The sequence below is a fragment of the Brienomyrus brachyistius genome, chromosome 14 (genome assembly GCF_023856365.1).
Source record: "Brienomyrus brachyistius isolate T26 chromosome 14, BBRACH_0.4, whole genome shotgun sequence".
NCBI classification, from domain to species: domain Eukaryota; kingdom Metazoa; phylum Chordata; class Actinopteri; order Osteoglossiformes; family Mormyridae; genus Brienomyrus; species Brienomyrus brachyistius.
Genome location: NC_064546.1, coordinates 13398646 through 13423137, shown reverse-complemented (window position 1 = coordinate 13423137; position 24492 = coordinate 13398646). Strand labels below are relative to the sequence as shown.

Below are 24492 nucleotides of genomic sequence, written 5' to 3'. Positions count from 1 at the left end.
TTCTCTGTAATACCCCTCAGTCCTTCATTCAGCGTCTCCCAATGCTGAAAAAGTACTTATGACAATGGTGATGCTCCAAAGGAGTCATAAAGATGATCACGTATAGCTAAGACACTCTGCTTACTTTTCAACCCTGGCAGTAGATGGCATAATGTTGAATGATTTAATTGAAATAATAATAATGATAATGATGATGATTTGTCTAAAGCTATCACTTCCTATTTCCTTTCAATTGCCAGCATGGCATTCTTTGCATTGATTGGTGAGTGGAGCGTCGAGTTGATCTTATCTGCCCCATTCCACTCTCCACACCTAAAACTACACCCTTCTCTATAAATACCCCCGGGGAGATGGAGCATTCCATCACTGTGGACCAGTATGGGGTTTATCTACCAAGCACCTTGATAATGGGCTGTGGTGCTGGCTGTCTGGCCTTACATGGGTCCCTTTGCGCATCGCTACAGCACTCTACCCTATGACCTGCCCATAGCCTTACTCTGTCCAGTGCAGATAATCTACAAACCATGGCACACTCCGTAGGAAACGGGTCAAGGGCTGAGACTTGTCAGGGATTTACTGGTGACACGGGGCCTTGTTATTTAAACTGCTCCTGCATCGGGTGACATTGGTCTATATGAAGTTCTTTATGATTGATTTAGGGGGTGGCATGTACAGCATCTGAGCAGGTTGCTGCTCTGTGCCCTTGTCTAGAAAGTGTTAAGTTCAAATTCTTGCAGCGTAACTATACGACTGTTGGGCGCTTGAGCGAGGCCCTTAACCTCAACTGTCCGGGGGGGGTGCTGTATACGGGAAGACCTTGTGCTCTGATACCCGAAACTGTGTCTCAGGTGCTGAGCAAGGTGGGGGCACGCTACAGCAAAATCCTGTGTAATTTTGGGAAATAAGTCGGAAATAAGTATCTGTTATAGTCAATGTACGAACAAAACGTGCAACACTTCTGTAGGTGCTCAGGACTGAGTTTGACTTCAATTATGTGGGAGTTTCCATCAATTCCCAGAATTGTTTTCTGCCAAATAAAGTATTAAAATTATTTTATTTATAGGCATGATGGCTGAGTGACTCTGTATCACATGGGATATTTCCTCCATAGTCAAAGGGTATGTACTGTAGTTAGGATAATTCGCAGTGTACAGCTCAGTGGATTAAAAAGCTGTGTCTATGTGTAGAAGCCTGTGGGTTTAAGTCCCCTGGCTACCAGTGTAATTATGTATTTGGTGCTTGAACAAGGCTCATTCCCAATTGATCCAAAGACCCTGGCCAACCTTTATGTGACCCTCACTTGGACGAAAGTGCATGTTAAATAAATGTAATGTAAATTGCCCATAGGGTTAGTCTGTGCATGTGTCCAGCAATTGACTGGCACCTCGTCTGTAGTACACCCCAGTTTCGTACCCCGTGATGCCTGGGATAGGCTCCAGGTGACCTTGGTCAGGACAAACGTTTACAAGATGGATGGGTTTCATTTATAAAATGAGAGTGTTTTCAGCTAATACCCGATTTGAGGAATGGTTCTGCGTAGTACATTCTAAATTTAAAGGCTCTATTATGACCATCTTGCAGTTCCACTAAGGAAAATGTAATGACCTTCTGCTATTTTAATCAAACGAGTTCATCAAAAATCATAAATTACCGATGGCACAATGCAAATAAACATGCTTAGAATTTTTTCTTCATTCTGATTTAGCCATTTCCTTTGGTACAAAACATCACAGCACCCAGTCTCACATTTCCGAAAGCACTAAACTACAAGCAGACATACATGCAGAGCGTTACCTGCTTGTGGTGACCTCTGCTGGGTACCTTATGTACTACAATAAAATAAAACTCACAATGGGTCATGCGTTATTCCTATATTACTTTGCAGTATATGACGTGCATAGGCAACTTTGTTAATACACAGTTAAGCCAAATGGAAGCTCCTCACGTATAGCGTTTTTTTAGGAAACATTACGTAGAACTTTGTTGTGAGAATATCTGCTGAAATACAATCCGTAACACAGCGTCCTGTACTGGCAATATTCAATAGCAGGTAGCATGGTGAGAAACAGACTGAAGAGTGGTTGAAAACTGGCGTTCAAGTGAGTCATGGTGTCTGAACTGTACCGTGTACCTTCAACATGAATTGCTCCACTAAAAATTATCCAGCAGTATGAACAATATGAAAAAAAATGTCACTAACATGTAAACTATTGTAGCTACTTTGGATGAAAACTGTCTGCTAAGCAACTAAAAATAAATATTACGCTTGACATCTAATGCTGAGTATTAGGGTACAGTAAACACGATGACAGCTGGGATGACAAAACAGCACATAACAAAGGCTCTTATGATGACAACTTTGCTTTTAATGTCGCCGTTAGCTAGACGCTTGGGTTTCCTCAAGAAGCAAGTGGCAGTTTCTTGGCTTTGCGTCTGGGTAAATATTTATACTTCTTTGCAAAATTTCAGGGTCTACTGATACTAGGAAATGTCAGCTCTATTTTGGTGACCGTGAACATTTTAAGGCACAAATTAAATTTCCACTTTTAACAACGTGCTGCACTCTGTACGTAGAATTTGTATTGGAGACTGTTTTAGATCATCTTATACCACTGATTTATTTCAGAATAAACTAATTAGGATGAATTAGCAAAATCGCGTGGTTATGGCACCTAACAAATCAGAAACAGCATGTGTTACTTGATGGTGCACATCAAGTAATCCAGCTAAACAGAACCTTGATCACTGTTGCCTCACAGGTCTGGGACCTGGGTTTGAGTCTCCCCCATGGAGCCATTTGTGTGCAGTTTGCATATTGATGCCATTGTAGGGCGTCCCCCAGGTACTCCGGTATTCCCAGTCCAAAAACATGCTGAGATGAATCGGGGTTACCAGATCATTTGGGTGTGTACTGTATGCCCCCCTGTGGTGGTGGGGGGGGGGGGGGTGTCCCATCCTGCATTGTTCCTTATCTTGTGCCCATAGTCTCCAGACCCCTCCACCATGACCCTGAATAGAACAAGTGGATACAGAAAATCAATGGATGGAAATTAAATTCTACTAATGGGCTAAATATTCAAGTAGAATTGGATAGATTAATCTGCATGGTGTTACTTTCTACATTTACACATCTAGTTAAATCTAGCTGAAGTAAAAGTGTTTTTCAGGAAAATAAATCTGACTATATACCTCGTAAAGTTTGTCGCCGGTACTTCGTGAAAAGAATTTCAGGACACAACTAAGGGAAGATAGAGAGAAGCAATAAAACATCTAAGATGCGTTGGATCCCCTGAAAAGAGCCAGATAATTCAGTAATAAGGGAAAGGTGACAGAAATGGCATATTGCTGATAAAGAATGAATTCAGAACAGTTTGCATCATTGTTTATTTCCAAATGAGAAAGATTTTGCAGGGGGTTTACAGAACAGTCTAGAATTAACATCTTTGCCCAGAGAAAACCAAAAATATTTATATGATTAAACAATTATTTATTTAAAAAAATAAATGACGTAGGTGTCTATATAGCTCATATTTGATCAATGTATTTGAATGGTGTTTGTAAATACGTATGTTTTATCATGCAGATGCTACTACACTGAGCCGTCACTGCAAACTGAACAACCAGGCAAGGCCAATACCGCTTTGAGGTTAGTGGTGGGAAAGCTGCAGACGTCAGTGTCTGAAAAAGACAGAAGTGGCCCTGAATCAACAATATCCCACTCACTGCACAAGGCTGGCGAATAGGACAGAGTAACAAGTAGTGGGCGACAAAGAATATATCTCAAATACCACGCAGAGTTTTTCTCGCGCAAACTTTTAAGTGACACGGCAAAGATGTGATAATAGGTTCCGTGTTGAAGTGAAGACAAATTTAGATTTTTCACATTAAATTCAAAGCATTACATATGGCCAGACACAGCACAGCCAACCCAGTCAACAACATCCCACTTGTGTCACCCGTCATGTTGCTACTCACCAGTAGGGATGATGAAGTTTGTTGGGATCAAGGAGGTAATACTGGAAGCACGTTATTGGTGAAGGAAAGCATACTTTGGCCTTCTAAACACTTCATAATTTAATACATGCAATAATTTAGCAGGTTTTGTGACTGATGCACTTGCAATCTGGCTGCCGACTCCTTGGCCTGTGTGGAACTCTCCCTGAAGTTCCCCTAGCTGTCTCTGTCAATACTTGCTAAGCCATTTTTAATGTGTTCTTGAAAGATACAGGAGTGTGTATCAGTTTAATATTCACCAGAGGATTAGAATCTGAATCAAGTTTTTTGGCCAAACATGTTCACATGCAAAGGGATTTTTTTTCTCCATTTTTCCGTAGGTCTCATAATTACAGTAAATACATACACAGATAAGACAAGACAATGGTCACATACGATGTGGTTAATGCACACAATGTGTACGAGTGGTTCATAAATGTACACTAGCTGTAAAAACTGTGAAAACGCTTCCAATTTTCAGAGATTACAGAAGCTTATTCAACTGTTGCTCCTGTTACTTATTTAATCGTTCAGTGTATGATATTGGTAATATTCTGTGATTGTTTATAAACATTATCGCCAATATTTGTGTAGTGATTTTGCGAAAAATGCTAGATGTTTCCACAATTTTGTCCAGTAATGTATAAAAAGTGCAGGAATGCATGTCAGTGGAAGGAATTCTGGAGTTACAAATACATGCAATACAATATAGGACACTGAGTTACACCAGTATGGTAATGAGTAATTCTACAAATGAGGCTTATGTCAATTCACTCTGCATATCAAACAACAGCCTCCGTGGGGTATGACAGAGAGTCAATGACCTCAACGTTTTCTCCATCACCTCACCTGGGATGTGTTACTGGAGCAGGAATTGTTTATTTCTGGGAAGAGGGGAAAAAAAGCACATAAGGCAACTGAAAAAGTGGCTGCCATAACTGATTTCTTCCGCTGCTTGCCGACTGCTTCCATGTCTGGACTGCACTGCATTGCAGACCCACAAGGGAAAGTGTGTTCTGACAACAGCCAGTCAGAGTTGACTGCAGGTAGCTACTCCATCCACACTGATCAGCGTTAACGTTAAAACCACCTGCCTAATACTGTGCAGCTCTGACCCGCTGAGACATGGACTCCACAAGACCTCTGAAGGAGTCCTGAGGTATCTGGCACCAAGACATCAGCAGCTGATACTGTTACTAGCAGCGCTGTACATGTAAGTTGCATAGTGGGGCCTTTTGCCTCCTTGTATCGAACTTGTTTGTTCAGCACTCGCCCCAGAGAGTTAACAGCGCTCACACAGCAGAAGTAGCAATAAGAGGCAAAAAAATGTACTTTCATATTGTGATATGAAATTCGGTGTATTATGATATTTCAGAATGATGTCTTAGAACAATATGATGCGGATTTTCTTGTACGTTCCTTGTCTTGATCAGTGTTGATGCGCTTCGATGTGATTGTGACACTAATAATTTGTTTATATCAACAAAGGTGACTCAGAGACCTTTCTGTTGGTAGGTGATGCTAGTGATGTTTTAACCGCTGATCAAAAAATTCACTTTGGATTCAGAGCAGCTCATAAAAAAAAGATTTGGAAGACATGAACGTGAACTAGTTCTTTTTTGGGACTGTGAACTTAGTTCAAAATTCAAAATGATGAACTATGAATGTAAACTGGTTCATTTTAATCTGCGCAAACTGAACTTTGAGCTAGTTCATGTTAAGTGTGAACCTGCACCACATTGTTGCCCCCCCCCCCCCCCTGCTGGCAAGGAAACAGGTACAAATTGTTGTATTCTGCTGTTTAGAGATAATCTCATTTTTTATGCTGGGAAAAAAAATCTAAATAGCTAATGGCTTATTAATGAATTCTAATGTTGCTGTTGAGAGAAGGTCTCTGATTAGGGAACAAGTTCAGGACAATGCAGTTTGTTGGACTCCTGCATCATGGACTTCATAACAATAGCTATGAAGCTTTGGGGTTGTGTATCGGGGATAGCAGTGAGCAATGCTGGGGAGCCATCGAGACTCGTCCTGTCCTCCGTATGAAGACATACCAAGATCTGGGATTGGCTGAGAAACCCCATGTGATTACACATCACAGCCATATACTGCCTGTATCTCAGTGATCTCAGTAATTAGGGTCTCTGCAAGGTGTAAATCAGGACGCACCACAGCATTCCACTGTGTTTTCATAAACAACCACACAGCACCTCCACAGAGTGCAGCACCAGCAACCTCACAGGCTTAGGGCCCTGAAAAAAAATGCCGTGGTTTTCAGTCAAAGGCCACGCCTGCATTTATATCGAGGTCGATGTTTTATGTTTTATATTTGTCTGGTTTTTACAGTTGTATGCTTGCAAAATTGAGAGTGTGGCAGACAGGGATTTACACTCAGATTGAAGCTGGACCACCAACCCATTAAAATATATTGACTCCTTCAGCTGAAAGGATTCACAGCTTTCACGGCCAACACTGTCCTTGGTGTAATGGTTATTCAAACCTACTACAGATAATGAAGCACAAAAAGAATAGCAGGTCTAATGCCGAACAATACTGAAAACACAGTTTAAAAAGTTAATGTTTCATTGTGTTTTATTTTTAAACCCAATTCTTGAATGTTACATGTTTCTGAAAAATTATTTTAAGAAAACGGGTATATCGTAGATTGTAGAGGAGGTGGGTCCACACAACTAGAGGAGGCGGGACCAAGACATCTGATTGGTTGGTCCCACCTCCTCTAGTTGAATAGAACCACATCCTCTACAATCTGATTGGTTGTCTATCTGAGCCAGTTATTTTTCTTTTCGTCCTCAGAACACTTTTGTGTAAGTAAAACTCCCGTGAGCCCCTGTCATGGAGAAGGCAGGAGGGTGGGGGGCACATACAGGTTTAGTTCATTTACCACATCAGAAATCTGGATTCTACTCCACTATCTAAGCCTTAGTCTTGTTTTAGCTAGCTTGCTATGTTGTAGCTTGACATGTCTAGAACTAGCTATATGTTTCTGACAAGTTAGCATTATTAGCCATTATTAAGTGGCACAAGGAGGTAATTCTGATGAAGGCATGTTTTGTATTAACAATGAAACTATGGCAATACAGCATGAACATATTGGGTCTTATGTTTATCACTAATAACTAGCTAGCTGGGATGATGACCACATCCACATAGCTATTTAGCTAATGCTACCTCCACATGAACATCTAGGCTAATGAACTCTGACTTTAATAAACAGTGCGTGTAATGAAGGGCCTAAATGTTGCATTTCGTGGTTACACTGCAGCCAAGGGATTTAAATCATCACTAGTTATATTTTTGCTAGTCTGTTCTGTTTTGACTTGTCAAGTTCTGAACTAACTAGCGCAAGACTGCCAACTCTGACGCATCTGGTGTGACACTCACGCTTTCCGATTCTCACACTCACGCTAGAAATCTTATTTCAAATCTATCTTATTCCATTGTAAACCAAGAACTACCTACATCCCAAGCGTTGGGGTAGTTTGCAAATCCTACAGACTGTTTACAATGTAATAAAACTGTTATATATGTAAATGAGTGTGCAGTCCGGAACTGAAAATGTCACTACAGCCGGTTGACCGAAGTTGGCAAACTTGCTAAGCCTTATCTGACAAATTGGCTAGTTAGCATTATTGGCCTGTGTCTAAGTTTCAGAAGGAAGTAATTTTACTAAGAAATGAATGTCTGAGATACAAACATATAAAAATAATGCTAACTTTTGAATGACAACACGGTAGCATAGTAGTAGCTGTGAGATAAGCAGCAAAACGTGTTTCAAGGTTCCTTGCTATTCTGAACTATCGCTGTCATTAAAGTGGTAAGACTTTACTTGACGGTCCACAAGAAACATAGCATACTACTATTAAACTTATGTATTAATTAACCACAAACTAAATCTTAGTTACATAATGATTTCATGTTAATTCATCATTAATGAATCATGATGCGTGTTTTATCCCAAACAGTTACCATATTTTTTACTATATCTGCTAATTCTGAAACCTTTCTGAATGACTGAAGGAACTGCTGAAGGAACAAGTCAAGAATAACACAAGATCAATTAATTAATTAAAAATAATACATGCTGAGGCTGATTGGAGTTGCTAAATTGCCCATAGGTGTGCATGTGTGAGTGAATGGTGTGTGAGTGTGCCCTGCGATGGGCTGGCCCCCCATCCTGGGTTGTTCCCTGCCTCGTGCCCATTGCTTCCGGGATAGGCTCCAGACCCCCCGCGACCCAGTAGGATAAGCGGTTTGGAAAATGGATGGATAATAATAATAGTACATTTTATTTAAAGGTGTCTTTCCAGCACTCGAGGACACCGTACATTAAAAAACAATGCTTCATTTTCAGAAACATGTAAGATTCAAGAATTGTTCATCATATATGAATTGTGACGCATCTTATATTCAAGTAGCGATTATATTTGTTCACGATTTGTACTTCAGCAGTAACTGAGTTATTACTAAGTTTTTGTGCCCCGTCAAGTAAAGTGTTAGCATTAAAGCATACCGTAAAACCATAATCAAAGTAATTAGGATGGGGGCCCCTTACGTTATTTTTGCTACACTGTGCATGCAGAGGGGCCCGGGGCCTTGACACTCAGCTCACATCTAAGCTTACACTGTATGCACCAATGAACATAGTATGTACTAAATGCATCAGGTGGTCAGCTCATAACATATATGGCAAAAGACCCTTGTCGCCAACGCTTCTTCCAGGGCAGTCCAGTGATGGTCACTTTGTGCTGTACATGCAGAAGGTGCTAGGATCCCTTGGTCATGACGTCGTGCTGCACGTATTTACTGCGGGGTCGCGATGGTTAATCTGCACTCCTGCTCTATGTACAGAGGGCTCCGCTGGTCAGCTACGATGGCTCGCAGTGTTTAGCCTGCGCTATACATTTTGCGACTCGCGGCCACTATTGTTCTAAGGTTGTCCAGCTGGAAGCCCCGGGGCACTGGGCCCACTGGTCCAGTCGGTAATCCAGCCTTGTATAATGTGGCTGCATTAAACGTGACTTAAAAGACAACAACGGAAGAAAAAGCTCTCTTAGACCCAAACGATTAAGTCAGCAAGCAAACAAGCAAGAGAAACAGCAAAGCATACAGCCGTGGGCAAATATAAATTAAAGTATAATCAACATAGATTACATGGGTTACGCGAGGCTCATTAGTAGCGTAAATTTTTAAGACGTTATTCATTTTGTTAGGTATTTACAGGTATTGCTGAAATTCATGGTGAAAATCAGTAAGTATAACCAGAATCTTAAAATGTCAGTGAAAATTTGATCAAAACTTATTATTTAATTATTTAATTGTAATGTCGTCGTGAAAACACATTAACATATTAAGTTATTCAGGGATTGCTGTTTAGATAGTATAATAAAAAATATCCGGTCAGAGCTACTAATGAAAATTAACATTAAAGCTGACGAGAAAACATGATGTTGCGCAAAACGACCTTTTATTAAACCTCCCACTTCGAATCTTTTTTTACTAAATTTGGGGAAATTAAGAAAAAAAGGTTAAGGTTGAAGGAGGCGGAGCTGCGCTCCGGAAAGGTGCGATCAGGACGTATAGATCCGGAGATGGGCTCAGTCCGTGTTTAAATCCCGCTCATAAGAAACAGCAACAGTTGTTTCATTTGTTATTTTGCCTCTAGTGGGTCTAAAGTAGTACAACAGCGATTGTTTAGTTGCTGGAGGAGGCGGGGTAAGCAGGCGGGGAGGGCTGTGATGCTGCCGGAATACTGCCCCCTTCCCTCCCACACCTCCCTCGCTCGTCCTCCGGCTTCCAGGGGAATCGGCTTTGTTGTGATCAGTATCCAGATTTTACGCGGGTTACCTAAATCGCATCAGTAAACTAACGGTGCCTCGCAAACTGGGATGTATTAAATGCATGTACTGTCTCTTTAAGTTCTCCTAGTTGGTTCGTTTCGTATCGATCAATCCTCCATTTTCCAACACGCTCAACAGCGGTAGTAGGACAGCGACGGCGACAACATAGATTCTGCTACCTGGAGACGCCTGGACCCGGCGCACTCATGGCAGCCAATATGTACCGGGTCGGAGGTAGGAGGACTCGCGTCGCTGAAATCGCTGTACTTCGCTATGTAGGGACACCGTGCACTTCTTGCGCTGTGTGATTCCTCTGTTGGTCGCTCTTCCTCTTTATTTCCTAAAGCTGAAATTTGTTGCAACGAGATACAGAAAATGATGGATGCCAATGATGAAGATGATGATGATGATGATGCTGGCGGTGGTGGTGGCAGTGATGATGATTTTAATGCTGGCGGTGATGATGATGATGATGATGATGATGAGGATGGTGGTGGTGGTGATGATGACTGTGAGGAGGAAGAGTATGGTATTTGCACCCCGGGTATTTTTTTGTGTTGTTGACCAGGTATATTAACCCAAACTTCAGTTAGTTGTACTAGTTTTATCTTTCTTTATGCAGACTTTTGGAAACGTGGAACCCCGCTCGTCCTTTATAAAGTTTTGTTTAAGCTCGCAGTCGATTGTTTCGCTTTTCCAACAGCTTCACTCGCTAATGATGAAGTGCGCTATAGCATCTGAGCCATGTATACCCCGCGCAACAAATAAAACAGTACTTCTTCCTAACACGCCACGTGTTTGTAATTTACGTCTTATCATTCCAGTCCTCTGCGTGTTTAGATATTATATTATTTTATATAAGTGAGACAATGAAGTTTTGTTCTGCCGTCCCACTCTAACTCCAATAACAGCGCCGATAGCAAGGGAAACAGATGTTTTTCCAAGCTATATTGCTTTATTGATAAATAGTATTTGAAGATGCACAAGTGTTTGTGCTGCTGTTTCCTGTTGTACGAACCGTGCGATAAATAAACATTTATATAATGTTTTGGGGACGTTAGAATGTAAGTCTTTCCCCCCGAAGGTAACAGTGTATCAATCTGCGAGGCGATTCTCCCGACCGACACTGCAAGCCGAATTACGCAGCCCGCTTTGCCGAGATGTGGGTGGCTGCCTCTGCTGGTGCCCGGTTATCTGGAGGACACCCTTAGGAAGACGGCGAGCTGTCAAATGGTACAAGCCTACAAATATTGGCTGTGCCTTTGCGGCTGTGATCAGGGGGCAGCGGATGCGGTTTTCTGGGGGTCTGCTGGGGTACTGTGACTTTTCCGAGGGGCTGCTTTTAGACGCGAACATGCTTTATATGGAACCAAAGCAAAAAAGCTTTCAAGACTGGTGACAGACATTGCTTTGGTCAATTTTCGTAAATCTTCGATACTTAATGCAGATGTTATCAGTTAAAAGTCACAAGTTGAAATGTGTGTGTGTATATATATATATATATATATATATATATATATATATATATATATATATATATATATATATATATATATAATTTATAAAACAAATAAGACATGTTTTTTTGCTCACATCGAGTATGTGCAGATTGGCAGTGGAGTTGAACCTCTTGATTGACCATCAGTTCTCATCAGTGCCTGTCTGGAGTGATTTTGCCTCTGATGCAGCCTGGTTGGTACAGAGCGTATTCTTGCTGCCTGCTACCCTTCCTTACCAGCCCTTCCTGAGCCTTTCACACGTTTTTCCATTTTGCTGTGAGGTGGAGCCAGTATCGCTGGCGATGTGTAAGCAAAAGGCTGTCTGGTTTTAATTTCTGGTTGTTACACTATAATTGGCATGATTGATTGGATGAGAAATGAAATGGCCCCTTTGTGTTAATTAACTGTGGGTGGAAATTTCTCAAACCTTCTTTACCAGTATGTACCAAATGAAATGTACCCAAAAATAAGCTGAGCTGGTGTGTGTGTTTGATGTGTGTGATGCTTTATTGGTACATTGTGCGAAGAGTTTCCTCAAAGTGGAATAGTATGTTTCACAGAGAGAATTTGTATAATTCACATACAGTTCTTTTAACCGAACTATGTGCAGATAATACAAAGATTATAAGTAAGATGTTAAACATTGATTATGAAGACTATACTGTACAATAATGGCAGATACAATTTCTCTACTCTGTTTATGAAAATCTGAGACGACGGCAGATTTTAATGGATTCTACACAAGTTTTGTTATTGATATTAATCTGAATGCTCCACATTTATTCGTTTTGGGGTATTTTAAGGTATGTGTACTTTAAACAGTGACTACTAATAGTGTTTGTGCTGCAGTTTGTCTGACTTTGAAATAATCAGAAGAGAAGGTTGCCCTCATTCATATAGGCGAGGCACTTATCTTTGCTGTGAATCACGTTGCTGGATGTTGATTCGTACAAAGATGTTTGATACTACCAGCTGATTCCGGACGTTCATCGGGACAGGGCCACCGGCTAGAATCATGGTACGATTTAAAGGGTGTACCATCTCGACGAAGACCTTAGAGTTTCAGTCCATCACACACTGGCTGGTGCCTATCTAACATTGTGTCGGCCTGTATGCATGGCTGCTGTATTTGTTCTCTGAGTAGGATGGAGCTCCTCTGTTCCCAGAGTTGGTATGTTGTTCCTTACCCCCACCCCCCCCCCCCCTCAATCAGGTTGTACCTGCTAGGTTTGCTGGTCTGCATTCATCTTATCTTCTGTAAGTTGGGTTCGCTGTTTCTCCTCCCTTACCTTTTCCTTCCCTGTCTTTATGTGTCATTCATGCAGTTTGTTTTCACTTTACGAAAGGTAACGCTTGTCGTATGAGGCACGTGTGAGGATGACTGACCATTCAGGTTAACACAGTCATATTCGCCACTATTCTCCTTTAACCTTCCAAACAGAACTTTAAAATACATGTTTCATGTAGCAAAGTTTGCATCCGATAAGCCATGAAACACCAGCAAATTTAATGACAAATGCCAGAGCCTCTTTGTGTAGATATAGTTTACATAGTACATACGGATAATAATATTTTGGTCTTCTCTACATTTATATGTGACATGCAGACGTTATGGCTAGTTACTAAACTGTATGTACGAACAGCCTTAGCATTCCGCGTGCCCTGGCATCCCAGTCATATGACAATAATATAATGAGAGGCCCATAGCAGAGCTGATTTTTTTTGGAGTTCATAATTAAATTTCGTCTTGCGTTGTTATTGTGTTTTGCGGAGCTAAAGTCAATGTTTCGTGCAGCTGTTAATTGTTTTTTTTTTTTTTTTTTTTTGGGGGGGGGGGGGGGGGCTGTATCCCTCCTCCTCAGTTTGATTAGTCATCAGGGATGAACTGATGCATGGTGAGGCATTGAACAATTTCAAGTATATTTACTTGCTCCACCCTGACTGTCACTGCGGTTGTGAATGTGCCCACTGCGTTCTCTTGTCGCCCATTGTGATATGCGATGTGATGAGGGAAATATATTCGGCGCAATTTGACAGTGTTGTTGTTTGTTGTATGATTGAAAGTCTTGTCAGTTCTCATTTGTGTTGTATTTTCTGTTTGGCTTTGGCTGCTAACAATACAGCACAGTGCTGATAGGTACCGTTTGGCAGAAATGGGAAAGCTGTCCATCGTGGGCTGTTCTCTCATTTTTATTCTCTCCCATTTTTTGCCGATCTCATAATTCTAGCGTGTTTTTCTTTCCCTGCTGATGCCTCTTCCTATTTTACGACAGAATAGAATTGAAATGGGTCATTCCTGAACGCCAGTGAAATTTCGTTTTATTGCGTGTTCGGAATATTGACGATCATTATCGCTAATTAATTGATGGGCTGTTTTTTTTCTCAACGTTAATTGACACAGGAAATCATCTGATTAAAAAAAATAAAAAATTCAGTAATGTATGACGGTAACGATGCTGCTTCTTTCTGACCGAACGATGCCAGATGGAGGCTCCTTTCAAGCACTTAACCATTGTTTGTAATGATTTTGTTCCATAGCTGGTCACATGAGAATCTACACAGACTGGGTGTGATTCAAATGGGAAAAGACACTGCGATTGATCTGCTTTTATTTGTAGATTAACGTTATACCAGAACATGTCATAGTACATACATTTTCTACAATAAATGTCCATAAAACATTTGGTTACAACACATATACATCTGAATTGATCTGATAATGATTTAATCAGATTTCTTGTGCAAGTCCGCCAACCCTAGGATAAGGTATTTGAGTAGATTTTTGCTCCCCTTACCGTGGTTTACATCAATAAAACACGTTAACAAATGGTTTTAAAAACCTGTGTTTTTATTATTATAAAAAAAATCATTTGCATTTAGTTTGATGGTACAACCAACATGTTTTATTATATTATTATTAATTTATATTCTGCTTGATAGTGACATATTTTATTGATTTATAACCATGTACTTAGCTCAATAAGAATTATTTCACTGACATGTTTTATTAAATTAATACTGTATATTTAGCTGCATGGCGACATGTTTTATTGATTATAACCATATATTTAGCCCACTGGAGACGTGTTTTATTTATTATTATTGCGTGTTAAAGATATTGCTTTACCTATATGCATTAATTGTAGACCTAATTATATTACACATTACACAGTTTTTCAGGCACGGACTGAAGCAGGAGTTATAAATACTTTGATGTTGAGCAGTTTTAAATATAGAATTGTAGTGTTATAATGTTATATCTGTTAGATTGGTGCACGCAGTTGTATTGAGAGAGGACCTCGTTCACTGCACAGTGATCCTTCTAGCAGTGAACAATATTATATAACTTGCTGCCTATTGCAGTGTTACAGCTGTCGTTTCAGCTATGGTGGTAAATTCATTTTATACCAGCTCTGCTTTAGAGGTGATTCTTTTGTGTAACTCCCAAAACGGATATAGGGCATGCATATAACTGGATCTGACTGCAGTGGACTGGAGCCTTTATTCTAAGATCTCTGTGCTTCTTTGACCACTTTGTCTTGCGCCGTACTGAGCAACATGTACTGCACTGTGAGCCGGGAATGAGAGAAGCGTGATGTGACTTCATCCCGTGGAGAAAGTGTGTGTCTTTGTATATGTGTGTTTGCTTGTGTGTGTGTGTGTGTGTGTGTGTGTGTGTGCAGCTGCTTAGGTAGTGGTTGGAAGGGTACGTGACACAGTCACCATTATTCCAAAGCTTCGTGTGGAGAACGTTCAGGATGTGAGCTCTGTTATCAGCATGCAGCGAGAGGCCTGAAGTAGGTCTGATTCACTACCCAAGCACTGCAGACGGCAACACAGCCCTCAGCTGTGCCCTGCGGACTCGCGGATCTGGTGCATGTCTTGGGAAGACCAGCCGTGACGATTCCATCAGACTTCATACTCCATGGAACCGTTTTGTTTCCTGCTCTGTTCGGCAATCCTTGGCCTAGTTAGATTCCACCCAGCCAATATTCTCTCCAGGGCTTGGTAACATGCTCTGATTGGGCTGCTGGAAATTCGACTGCATTGTGATGTCGTGGCTGCTCCAGTGAGAGATTGGCCCTTAGTGGTTGGGGGGGGGGGAGGGGCTGGCCACATGCAGGGCGGGGACGGTGAGAGTCCTGGCAGGAAGGGCATGGAGCAGCTGAGCCTCGGGGCTCGGCTCGGCTTTTACGAGCCAGAGGCTTTGGGCACAGTTTGTCCTCGTAAACAGATGAAAATCAAAGGCACAGTATGGCTGCAGTGCAAGCAGTGTGGCTAGAGGACAGCGTTTTAACACCTCACGTCTGTGCACTGTACAGTGTGTTCTCATGCACTTCTGCTGCATTTACGCATGTATGGAGAGCATGGAGGAAAAAGCACAATTATTTCTAGGAATAAACTGATACAGTCCGACACAGAACCCTTTCCCCCTTTTCTGCACCATTGATTGGTGGCATCTTACCTGTGCTAGTGGGGTCCTTGGTTTAATCCACACCTATTCTCGTGTTTGTTCAGGAACCATTGAAAGTGTAGTTTTGTTACATGCCGACGCGAAGCTTTCCGTAAAATCTGAAATATGGTTGCCATGTGCTTCCTCCGTAAATCCATTGTCAGGAATTCTCACCCAGCTGAAATGTATGAAGTATGAACAGGAAATGACTGAGTTACTCAGGTGCAGCTTTTGTTTTTAGACTCATTTCCCTTGTAAATTACCTGTACAGGTTATCCTTTGTGCATAACCAATGCTGGAAATAATGTATTTTTAAAAACATTTAACATACTTTGTGAAATACCATATTATGTACCACACATACTTTACAGTTGCTTATATTAAAAACAACAAAGAATTAAAAATATTACTATGAAGTTAAATAATGACAGAACCATACATAAATACCATACACAAGTTTATCCTGGAATTTTTCCAGTTGCGGTGGTATAATTTTACTTTGTCTTATGGTTGGATCTGTTTTTCTGTAATGGGACTTTTCTTAATGCTTTCTCTGTGCAGTAACAGGACCCGAGCAGGACCTTTCTTGGGGAAACTGAGCTCTTGGGTGGTCATATGTGCTGTAGGAGGTTTATTCTGTACACACACTGGAAGTGAAGTTTGGTTTTGGGCTGCAATAAGTTTTAGGTTGGTTTGGATTCCCAGAGGAATCTGTACATCAAAAGCTAGGGGAAGAAATATAGTATACAGTTACTGGCAGTGTTTCCCCTACCATTATATTAGGGGGGCACCCCGCCCCCCCCCCCCCCCCCCCCCCAATGGCACCTCCTACCCCCCTTTGAAGGTCAAGATAATTTTATTTAATTTTATTTTCTATATAGCACCAGATCACAACAGAAGTCATTTAAGGTTACCATTCCGCTATAACAGGTCTATACTGACAAGCTAAATAGCCTTATGTTATTTATCTCATTTACACAACAGCTTGTCATTTTTGTCTCTACATGGTCGCACGTTTACAATTCTCCTCTGCTCTGTGTATCGCGCTTGGCGGAGTTCCGCCCCGATGCGCACGCACAGACACATGCGCGCAAACACAGGTGAGCACACTCCCACCAGCAGACAGAGAGCGCGTCAGAAAATATGTCGCGTCAGCCACCTGAAAAGACAAAAATATCTGCGTACTACATGAATGCTGTCGATGTCTGTCTGCCCCCCGCCCCCAAAATCTGTAACCCTCGGGGAAACACTTACTGGTATGCCAGCTACCGGTATACCAGCAGCTAATGATCATTTTTTACAAACTGGGCGGCTACCTAGGGCCCGACTGGCGAAATGATTAAGGCGGACGGGTAACTATAGACCCCTATAGTCAGTTAGACTGCTTTTTTCGATTAATCGAGTAATCCAATTATTGTCTCATTTTAAGAAAAAATAAATTCAAATCATTTGAATTTGAAGCTTCACGTCGTTCACATTTATCTTTTCTTAAAGTAACTTACATAATCACTGTGGCTATTTAGGGTTACAGAGATACTCATCGGTTTAAACACCAAAATGAGTGTCGTCTTTGACTTGTCTACGTTTGCCGTTGCCATCTTTAAAAATTTTGCCTGTGTTTAGTTAGCGATTTCTTTAATTTTGCAGTGAATGACATTATCACTATAGATGAGTCTGGTAAGCCCAAACTAATCGCAATAGTTATCTCTGTTTAGCTCCTTGAATAAACTGTCCATCCACTTTTCCTTACAGGCCTCCTTAGAGGTCATGGGGGCCCAAAGCCTAGTGTTTCTTTTAGAAGAAGTCAAAAGGAACCAGACATCCAATTTTTTTCGCAATATTTTTGATGCTAAATATATTTTTCTTCATTGTCTTTTTCTTATTGTTGGTTTTATATTGTGGTGCTTTTAGTTCCCTAATACAGCTCAGACCATTTAATCTGTTCCAGAGGTTTAATGTTGCGTAACCTTTGTTTGACTTGAGCAAATACATTTTTCACTGCATCATTCTTAATGACAATGATGCCTCCCATTCTTAAGGAAAAGCATTATAACAGACTATATATTTTATTAAGTTTTTATTTTGGTTAGCGTAAAGCTTATTTGTTTTGCCTCCTGGTAGTGCTGTCTTTACTCTTTTACTAATGTGCATATTTTTACTAACTGAATACACATTTTTATGATGCCAGGAAAAATTATTTTTTAAGGTATTATTGGTGTATGGTTTTTTTTTTTTCAAAATACACACCTGGACATGTATGTTTTACATACAAATAAATGAATGCCTTTCCAAAAAACATCAGCTGTTTCATCACCAGCACGCTATCAACTGTGGTGTTAATTTAAATCGCTCAGAGACTTCTTGTAAAGATCCTGTGTTCTGCCGTCAGGATGGCTCGGCATATAGCAGTAAGGCTACAGACCACCGGGCCTGCAGCTTTCGGACGGCTCCCAGCTATCTGTGACTGTGCGCGTTCTTTCCACCTACTTCAGGTGTGTTATTTCCCCTTTACACTCCAAAGACATGCCGTCAGGATCAGATCACATGAACACTTGAAGGTAATTGAAAACGGGCGGGTAGATTACTAATTATCAAAGCTCAGTTCAGTCGTTTTGAAGTCAGTGGAACGTTCTGAAGCAATATGTTTTAATTTATTGTCATAAGATTTAATAGCATGTTATGTAGCGTGTGGCATTAATTGCCTGACCCCCTGTATGGTTTCAATTATACCAGAAACACCTAATCTACAACAAAAACCTATGCAGAAAAGATTTTGAAAAGGCACGATTTACTAAAATACTAGCACATTGAACTTCAGCTGGCAGCTCGAACATCAAATTACCTTTATAGGCGAAGGTTGTGATATCAGGAAGCCCTTCGGTGAAGCTTTCAGTGCACTTCTTATGTTGGGGTCAATGCCAAAGGAAGTTTGGAACTATGGAGCTATCGAGTCAGCTGAGAGTTGGAGACTTACGCACTATGTGCCTCAGCACTCGGCGACCCGCTCTCTTACTGTACCTGGAGCTTCTGTTGTTCCTGAATGCTTCCATTTCGCAATAATACCACTTACAGCGGACCATGGAATATCTAGCAGGGAAGAAATTTCACACACTGACTTGTTGCAATGGTGGCACCCTATGACCATACCATGCTTGAACTCGCTGAGCTCTTCATACTGATCCCTTGTTTCACAAATGTTTGTGAACCTGACTGGCTCAGTGCTTGATTTTATACACCCGTGGCACTGGGTACTGTAAGAAACACATGAATTCAGTGATTAAGTGGTGTCCCAATACTTCTGTTCATATAGTATACATATATACATATCATCTTTGTAATTAAAAACTTTTCTGTTTGTTTGCATAGTATTAAAAGATGCATTTTAGGGATTTTATTACTTCGATAGTGAAAGAGTCGTACCAGAGAGTCCAAAACGGCAGCGTGGGAGGGCATTAATGATGTGGATTTGTACCAGGGGTTTTGGCAAGTCACATCCCAGTAAGAATGATGCTTTTGTCAGTTGTGATTCAGGGCACATTTATTTCTGAATACAGCGGGGTGTAGGCGCTTAAGTCAACCACCTGACTTACAGATGTGTCCGAAAAAAAAAACCAACGTGAGAGTTATGCAATTGGTACCACCCACTCCTTTTCACTTGCTAACTTAGTCACATCCAGATCTACCTACTGAACTGATCTTCTTTGAGAAATGTACATTCTTGGAACTTCTAGAACCGAAGGCAAAATATATGGCTCTGGTTTGTCGTATGTGATGCAGTACTATATGTCTTATGACTGCATTCACTTTTTGATGCTTCCGAAACATGTGCCCTCTAAGCAATCCCAGTTATGTGTGTGTGTGGGGGGGGGGGGTAGATCAGGACTGGTGTCAGTCTTTTACTTTTTTTCTTGACTTGTTATCTTTTTTTATTCACCACAGCTAATAGCACGATATCTAGCAACAGAACCAATTCAGGAGAACAGCCTTTTCTGTTACTTAGAGACCTTGTAGTTTTGTGAGATTGGATCTGTGTTCCACAGTTAAGCTTGTCATGATTTTTCCTCACGAACCGGAACTTTTTTTTTTTTTTACCTGAAAGTTCCTGTTTTTACTGGTTACTTTGAGTTCGAGAGAAATCGGCGACACTTCGGAATCATACGCACGTCCACGGTTTCACACCTAACCATGTCTTTCTGTCGTAGACTGTGTTCGCGAACGTATGCATTCCGTTGGGTTGTATTGCAAAACTGATAGTTCTGTGATCATCCGTTTCCAGCCTCGTGGTCTGTCACTTCCCGAAATGTGAAATCTATTGTTGACTTTCCCACCCTTTTAAACAAGAGGTCTTGCACAGTTCAGTACTGCATACTGCTCATTAGTCAAGATGAAATCTACTGATGCGTAGGTCTAGATGCTCCTTTGCCATGTTCTGCGACGGCAGCATACAATGTTAGCAGCCCAGTTCTGTGAACTTCTTTCAGGAACCAAATACTTTCCTCAAACACTGATCACTCATCCATCCATCTTTCAACCGCTAATCCTCCTAAAGAAATGTCCATGTCTGCGAAAACGCCGCACGTTTCAATGACTGGTGCTTCATCGTGATATCAGCCAACGTTAGCTGTCCATGTTAGGCCTGAGCGCGACTGAATTTATCAACACTTGGCAAAAATAAAGAATAAAAAAGGCACAACATGCTTTGGTAATTTGCTAATGCTAAAGCATTAGCTAATGCGTTTGCTAACGCTCAAGCAGAGACAGTGGGTGGCATGGCTGACAGGGAGACAATTTCTAGGGTGCCGTACTGCTCGCCTCTTCGGGAAGATACCCAATGTGAAATGGCGGCTGTGTGCAGGGACATGCTAAGGTGCCCGTCGCTCTGCCTAATCAAAAATGTGGCCTCTCCACTTCACCTCCCCACATCAAAATAATCAAAATGAAATGTTTTTTTTTTTTTTTTTTTTTAAAACAGCTCCTTAGTGGTGACACAGTGAGCTGCGGCCCCTTCCATTAATATAACTGGCCCCTGATGCCCCCCTCCCCCCCAGTAAATATAATCTGCAGTTCCTGCTGGCCGTATGATTGGATGAAAACAGGAAAACCACCATTCAAGCAACCAAATAATAATAAAGCAAACATTAAGCTACAAAAACAGATGTTTGCAATATACATTCAATCAAATTATACTGATCGTTTATGCATTTTTTTTCTGTTTATATGTGGATTTAATCAGTTAATTGGGAAACTACAAAAATGCTGATTTGGAAAAATTGTAAATAATAGCACCTCTGCTCCCTAACTTGCCAAGGCTCTGTTCTGTCGAACTTCAGATTTCGAAATGACCCACTGATGGTTTGTGGATTTTCGAAGGAGAGACCGTTCTGCCTTAATTGTGAGGGTAGCACACTGAGTCTGAGCTTTGCAGTTTTTCCTTAGGGTGTGGGTGTGTGTGTGGGGCTGTGGTTTTCTGAACCCATTTCTAACTCTGGATTTAGTTACTACTGCCGAAATCTTAAACTGGGTTAGTAATGCTTTTTTGCGTTTTGATTGTTCTTGTGGTGTGTGTGTGTGTGTGTGTGTGTGTGTGTGTGTGTGTGTGTGTGTGTGTGTGTGTGTGTGTGTGTGTGTGTGTGTGTGTGTGTGTGTGTGTGTGTGTGTGTGTGTGTGTGTGTCTTTGTCTGTGTATTCTCTTTGAGAATCATTCTCATTGGTGGACATTAGATCTTGTTGAAAATTTTTATCGTGTTCCAACTGAGGACATAAACTGATTTCTCTGCTATGGAGTACTTGTACTTTTCCTGTAACTGCAACTTGTCAACAGATCTATTAACAAACTTGCATACACGAACATCCCTTTAGGGTGCCCGTATTGTAGTGATTCCTGTTGCATGTTATTTAAATGGACCTGTGTTCTGAAAAGTAGCAGCTCTCAAAATTAGCACTCTTGAATCTTGATGAAGAGAATCTAATCTGAACATTTAAATAGAAATATAAAGTACATCACTGTTAAACTGTGCATGCTTAGTTAGACAAATGTCTCCTGAGAGCTTAGATAGTGAAGTATTTTGAATTTAAATCACATAATATTGATCATACCTCGCAGTGTTACTGTAGCTACGCTAATTACGAGAAAAAAAAAAAAGTGTCTTGCTTCAGTTCCTCCAAAAGTCAAATGGGGCTGAGAAGTAACAATCCCCTCTAATTCTGCCTGTTACTGGGGAGAGGCTAAGGAAGGATGTCAGCAGGCGAAAAGCAGAGGGTTAACAAGCAGGCGCCCGACCAAGTGTGGGGCAGGGAGTCTGGCAGCTGCCAAGAAGCACATTGGGTTAAGACTAGGCACCCTACCAAGCCTGGGGCTGCTCAGAGATTTCCTGCTAAGAAACGGCCCGCATGGATGCTGGCCTTTAGCCAGAGACTCCTATAAGGAGCGGGGCAGAGAGAGAGAGAGAGAGAGGGAGAGAGAGAGGGAAAGCAGGGTGGGGGTGGGCAGTGGGGGGGCTAAGCAGAGACAGATCAGTAGAAAAGAAGGTAGCACACTGTCCTAAGTCACCCTGTGTATGATATCGAATAGATTCATTTGGTGAGAATCTAAAATAGTTGGGTCTGTATTTGAGAGAAGGATGTAATTAATCTGCTCTGACTTAATTTGCTCCATATCTCTCATTTTTTCCCCTCCTTTTATATGTATTTAATTTTACCTACAATTGCAATGTACAATTATTTCGGTTTAGCTGGTCAGGGTTTATGAATTGTCATACGGATGTTTGCACGTCTGGCTTTCACATTTAGCTTGTATGTGTTCAGCCGGCCAAAACAAACGGCCGTGGGCTTTCTGTCAAATAATACAAAATGTTGGTGGGTTTGCACTGATGGATTTAGTGAGGCTTTTTATATGAACCGGTTTTGTGTGAAGTTTTAAATTTGGTGGAAGCCATATTTATTTGCGTTGAGTGATGTCAGTACCACTGTTCTCTAATGAGTTACATGCTCTGATATGATTTTTAGATGAGTCGGGCGTTACCATTAGTGAGGAATACGCTGCTAAATCCTTTAACGAGGTTATGCATTAGACTAATCTCAATGAAAACAATAAACAATGTAAATATGCTCCAGGCTGAACTTTAGAAGTATAAGATACTCTCTCCTCCTTAGCTCCTTATCTTGTATCTTGCTACCTTTGTGTTGGAACTAGTAATAGGATATAATTATGGTTACAAGATCTTTTTTACTGTAGGATCATAGCTTATCTATAGACCACATAGTGCTTTAAGAGCTGGCATGAAAATCGTATGACTGGCAATGATCACATGTAATGAAATGTAGACGGTCGCCCATTTGGTTACATTTGAGCTGATGTTTGACGGAATAGACCATTAATCCGGCAGGTCAGTTTTATTATGCTTGGAATACGTACGTTTTTGTTAGTGGTGTAGTTTGCCCTGTAATCTTGCAACAGGCTGTTGTGAGGGGCGCAGCAGGCCATAGGTACCCTAGCATATTCTGGGGGCCCAGCACTTTACAGGGGCCTTTTACTGTGTGAGATGGGGGGGTTAACATTTTTATGGCCTAAGAATTTCCAGATACGCCTGTGGTGTAATCCAACTGTGATTATATGAAATAATTATTTGTTTTCAGAATTTTTAATTTACTAATAGGTTTTACTTTTTTTCAGGAAAGTGTTTATGATGGAAGCAGATTTATCAAATTTAGGTTCATTTAAGAGTTAACTGTCTGATGCAGTTTTGATCAGGGACTTTTGGGGATATAACCTTTTCCTCTTCGGATACATCTTAGCAGCTGGATTGTCGGAAAACATCAGGAACAGCACCAGCTGATGAAGCCTTGTTAGATAACAAACCTTTTATACAACTTATTTAACAATGGAGATGCTGTCATTCTGTATTTAGGAAAATTATACAAATACTTGTCAAGTTTTGAGGTCATGTTCCTTTCAGTCAGTTTTTTAACTGTGTAACTAGTCAACCAGCTGAGTATTAGTTCATACCCAACTGTAAGGTAACTGCAGGTGGTAGTATTGAGCGTGTTAGGAGACCCTCTGCTTGACAGGCAAGCACAATTCCTGGGGTGGCTAAGTGGGCCAACGGTACAGCAGGTTCTGCGTCAGTGTCTGTTCAATACAGCGGATGCCCCGCTGAGATCTTACCTAAAATTGAAGTTAATATATTACTGTGCCTTATATGCTGCTCTTTCGCCGGTATCATTCTTTCTTATCCAAAATCTTGCCAGTGAACAATAGGATATTTTTGCCATAGGAAATATATGTACATGTTAGTATTTCTACCAAATATTCGGCTTTTATTTTTGTTTACAAACACCAGTATGCATCAGTGTAGTGTTAAGTGCTGCATCTCATTTCTTTGTTACTAAGAGTGATACGGTCCAGGTAATTTTATAACGTCTGATTCTTTGTGTTGATTTTTGCTTGCCAAGCAAAATGCTTCCCATAGTGTCGTCTGGATCCTTGGCTGCCTGTTTTACTTTCAGTTTCTCTGCTAATCAGTCCATTGCCTGGTTGTGTGCCTTTTCTGAGTTGGGGCATCTTTAACAGTGTTTTGGTCATCAGCAAACTTCACCGTGCTTTTATTCCTGTAAAATATCCCTGTGTTCTGCTGTGTTCCATACCACTTGATTTTTGATATGTTGCATATTACAATGAAAAAATTGACCA

General features: G+C 41.0%; 1 protein-coding gene across 2 annotated transcripts in view; it reads left to right on the top strand.

Moving 5' to 3' along the window:
• Positions 1-9726: 9726 nt before the first annotated feature.
• Positions 9727-24492, top strand: part of mta1 (metastasis associated 1) — a 36578-nt gene continuing 21812 nt past the window's right edge. Inside the window, exon 1 of one of the 2 annotated variants that reach the window (XM_048974611.1) lies at positions 9727-10085. In XM_048974611.1, coding sequence (XP_048830568.1) covers positions 10058-10085 — 28 coding nt within the window. In that variant the 5' untranslated portion in view covers positions 9727-10057. The remainder of the gene's footprint in view (positions 10086-24492) is intronic. The other variant, XM_048974612.1, reaches the window with a different exon arrangement.